Raw genomic sequence first — 2,351 nt, forward strand, 5'->3', positions numbered from 1 at the left:
TCTCCCCTACTAGTCTGTGGACTTTTTAAGGACAGGGATTGTGTCTTACTCATCTCTGTATACCTTGTACTTTGCACAATGCCTGTCAGAGTGAGTGCTTAACAATGTGCATGAAAAGCGTGAAGATGTTCTTGAGATAGTGATAGCAATAAGAACTTTGGGAGATAGAATAGGTGATGAACATTTTGGATTGTGAGTCCTGAGACTCACAATGAACATGGAAGCTGGTCAGGAAAGGAGAAATGGGCTTCAACTGCCAGGAGTCCCCATGTGGTTTTCTCCTCTACTATAGAGACCAACTGATTACTTGGATTAATACCCTTGGAACATGAGAACATTTAAAGTATTGAAAATTGGATGATTGAGGATCTACTTGGTGGAGGGGAAGTTTGACTCAGCTGTTCTGTGTTTATTCCAGACTAAGTGGCTTGTGCTGAAAAGACTCAACCCTTTTTCTTGAAAAATCAAAGCCTTTTCATTTTTCAGGGCAGGATTCAGATGGCAGTAGGAACGGTAAATATGTCAGCTACTTCAACATTGTCTTTTTATCCAGGCTTAAGGGAAAAGTAGCCTATTAAAAAGTCCTAGGGCTGTGGGTCTACTCTGGAGTAAATTATCTGTGTGAAATTAGTTCTTATCTTATTTGAAACAACTCTGGTAACTCCCCTGGTCTGGCTGCTTTGAAGAAAGAAGAGAAGAAGAAAAAATAGAATACATCATGTCAGAGATACTTGACCTCTCTTTTCTGTCTGAGGTGGAGAGGGATTTCATCCTCAGTGTTCTACAACGAGATGAGGAGCTCCGTAAAGCCGATGAGAAAAGGATTAGGTGAGAGTTACAGAAAAAGCATGGGTTCCCAGACCTTTGACCAGTTTTATCTGTACCTTTCCTTACAACTCCCAAATGACTTTCAGAGGAACACGTATATGAGGTTTACAATTCCTCACTGGGTCAGGTTGGGCTCTGAAGTTGTTGCTTTCACGGAACTAAATAGTCTTACTGTCTCTGCCCCTCAACAACTCTTCATTCAACCTGTGCAGATCGTGAATTTGCTTGTGCTTCTCTTTGGGGTCTTGGCAGGCGACTGAAGAATGAGTTACTGGAGATAAAAAGGAAAGGGGCCAAGAGGGGCAGCCAGCACTATAGTGATCGGACCTGTGCTCGGTGCCAGGAAAGCCTGGGTCGTTTGACTCCCAAGACCAACACTTGTCGGGGCTGTAATCATCTGGTATGTCGGGACTGCCGAATCCAGGAATGCAATGGTACCTGGAGGTGCAAAGTGTGTGCCAAGGAAATGTGAGTATCACCTATGGAGTGCGGAAANTGTCATTTTCTTTTATCCCTTCCTAGAGAACTGAAGAAGGCGACCGGTGACTGGTTTTATGACCAGAAAGTGAATCGCTTTGCTTACCACACAGGCAGTGAGATAATTAGGATGTCNTGGTTTGCCTCCCTCCCTCTCCCCCACTATTTTTCCTCCCTTCTTCTCCCCTATGGTCTGTTAAGTTCCTACTAATCCTCCTATACGTGCAAACATATAGTATCTGTCATCTGCCTGACTTATTTCATTCAGCATAACACCCTCAAGGTCCATCCATGTTGCTACACATGGCCAGATTTCATTCTTTCTCATTGCCACGTAGTATTCCATTGTATAAATAAACNTAGTCTTATTATTGAAAAATATGGGTTTGGAGTTATTGTGTCCTTTGTGGGATTCATGCCTATGGTGGTATCTGGTATTGTGTGTTCCTTGCAACATTTCCCTCAGAGAGTCCCCCTCAGGGTTTCTNCTTATACCTGTTTTGAGAAGTTGTTTAGCTGTCAGTTCTTCCTGGAATATCTTTGGAGGAGAGTTTTTCTGTTTCGTCATTTTGGTTAGTTTTCTATCTCTTGCTAATTTTAAAATCTTGTTGTACACTCTGCCCTTGCGAGTTCTGCTGTATTAAAGAGGGCTCTTTGACTGTTCAGGGCCTGTCCATTCAGGAAGTGTTCTGTGAATGGTGTCTCTTGGTCTCTCTTGTTGAGAGTTTGGTTATTTTGTTTCCCTGCTCGTAGGGGTATTTTGGACTCTCCACCATGTGTACTTTGGCGTTTTTTTGGTAGCCCTGGAAAAAGAAAACAGACAACCACACAGGGAGCCAAGGTACACAAACGCACAGACAAAACCAATAAACACGCAAACCCAGGCTCAGGTAAAAACAACAACAACAACAACAACAAGACAGCTCTCTGGCTGGGATTGTCATGGTTTTATGTAGGCAGTTCTAGCCTCAACTGTGTCCAAGTGGCTGCTCCCTGAGGCCCTGCTTTGGTGGTTGTGGGTAGAAAAATGGTGTCGGCCCTTTCCT

General features: G+C 43.5%; 1 protein-coding gene across 1 annotated transcript in view; it reads left to right on the plus strand.

Moving 5' to 3' along the window:
- The first annotated feature begins 718 nt into the window (after positions 1-718).
- Positions 719-2,351, plus strand: part of SYTL4 (synaptotagmin like 4) — a 23,811-nt gene continuing 22,178 nt past the window's right edge. Inside the window, exons 1-3 of the mRNA XM_077747809.1 lie at positions 719-828; positions 1,081-1,296; positions 1,351-1,443. Coding sequence (XP_077603935.1) covers positions 719-828; positions 1,081-1,296; positions 1,351-1,443 — 419 coding nt within the window. The remainder of the gene's footprint in view (positions 829-1,080; positions 1,297-1,350; positions 1,444-2,351) is intronic.

This window comes from Crocuta crocuta, unplaced genomic scaffold (genome assembly GCF_008692635.1).
Source record: "Crocuta crocuta isolate KB4526 unplaced genomic scaffold, BGI_CrCroc_1.0 scaffold365, whole genome shotgun sequence".
NCBI classification, from domain to species: domain Eukaryota; kingdom Metazoa; phylum Chordata; class Mammalia; order Carnivora; family Hyaenidae; genus Crocuta; species Crocuta crocuta.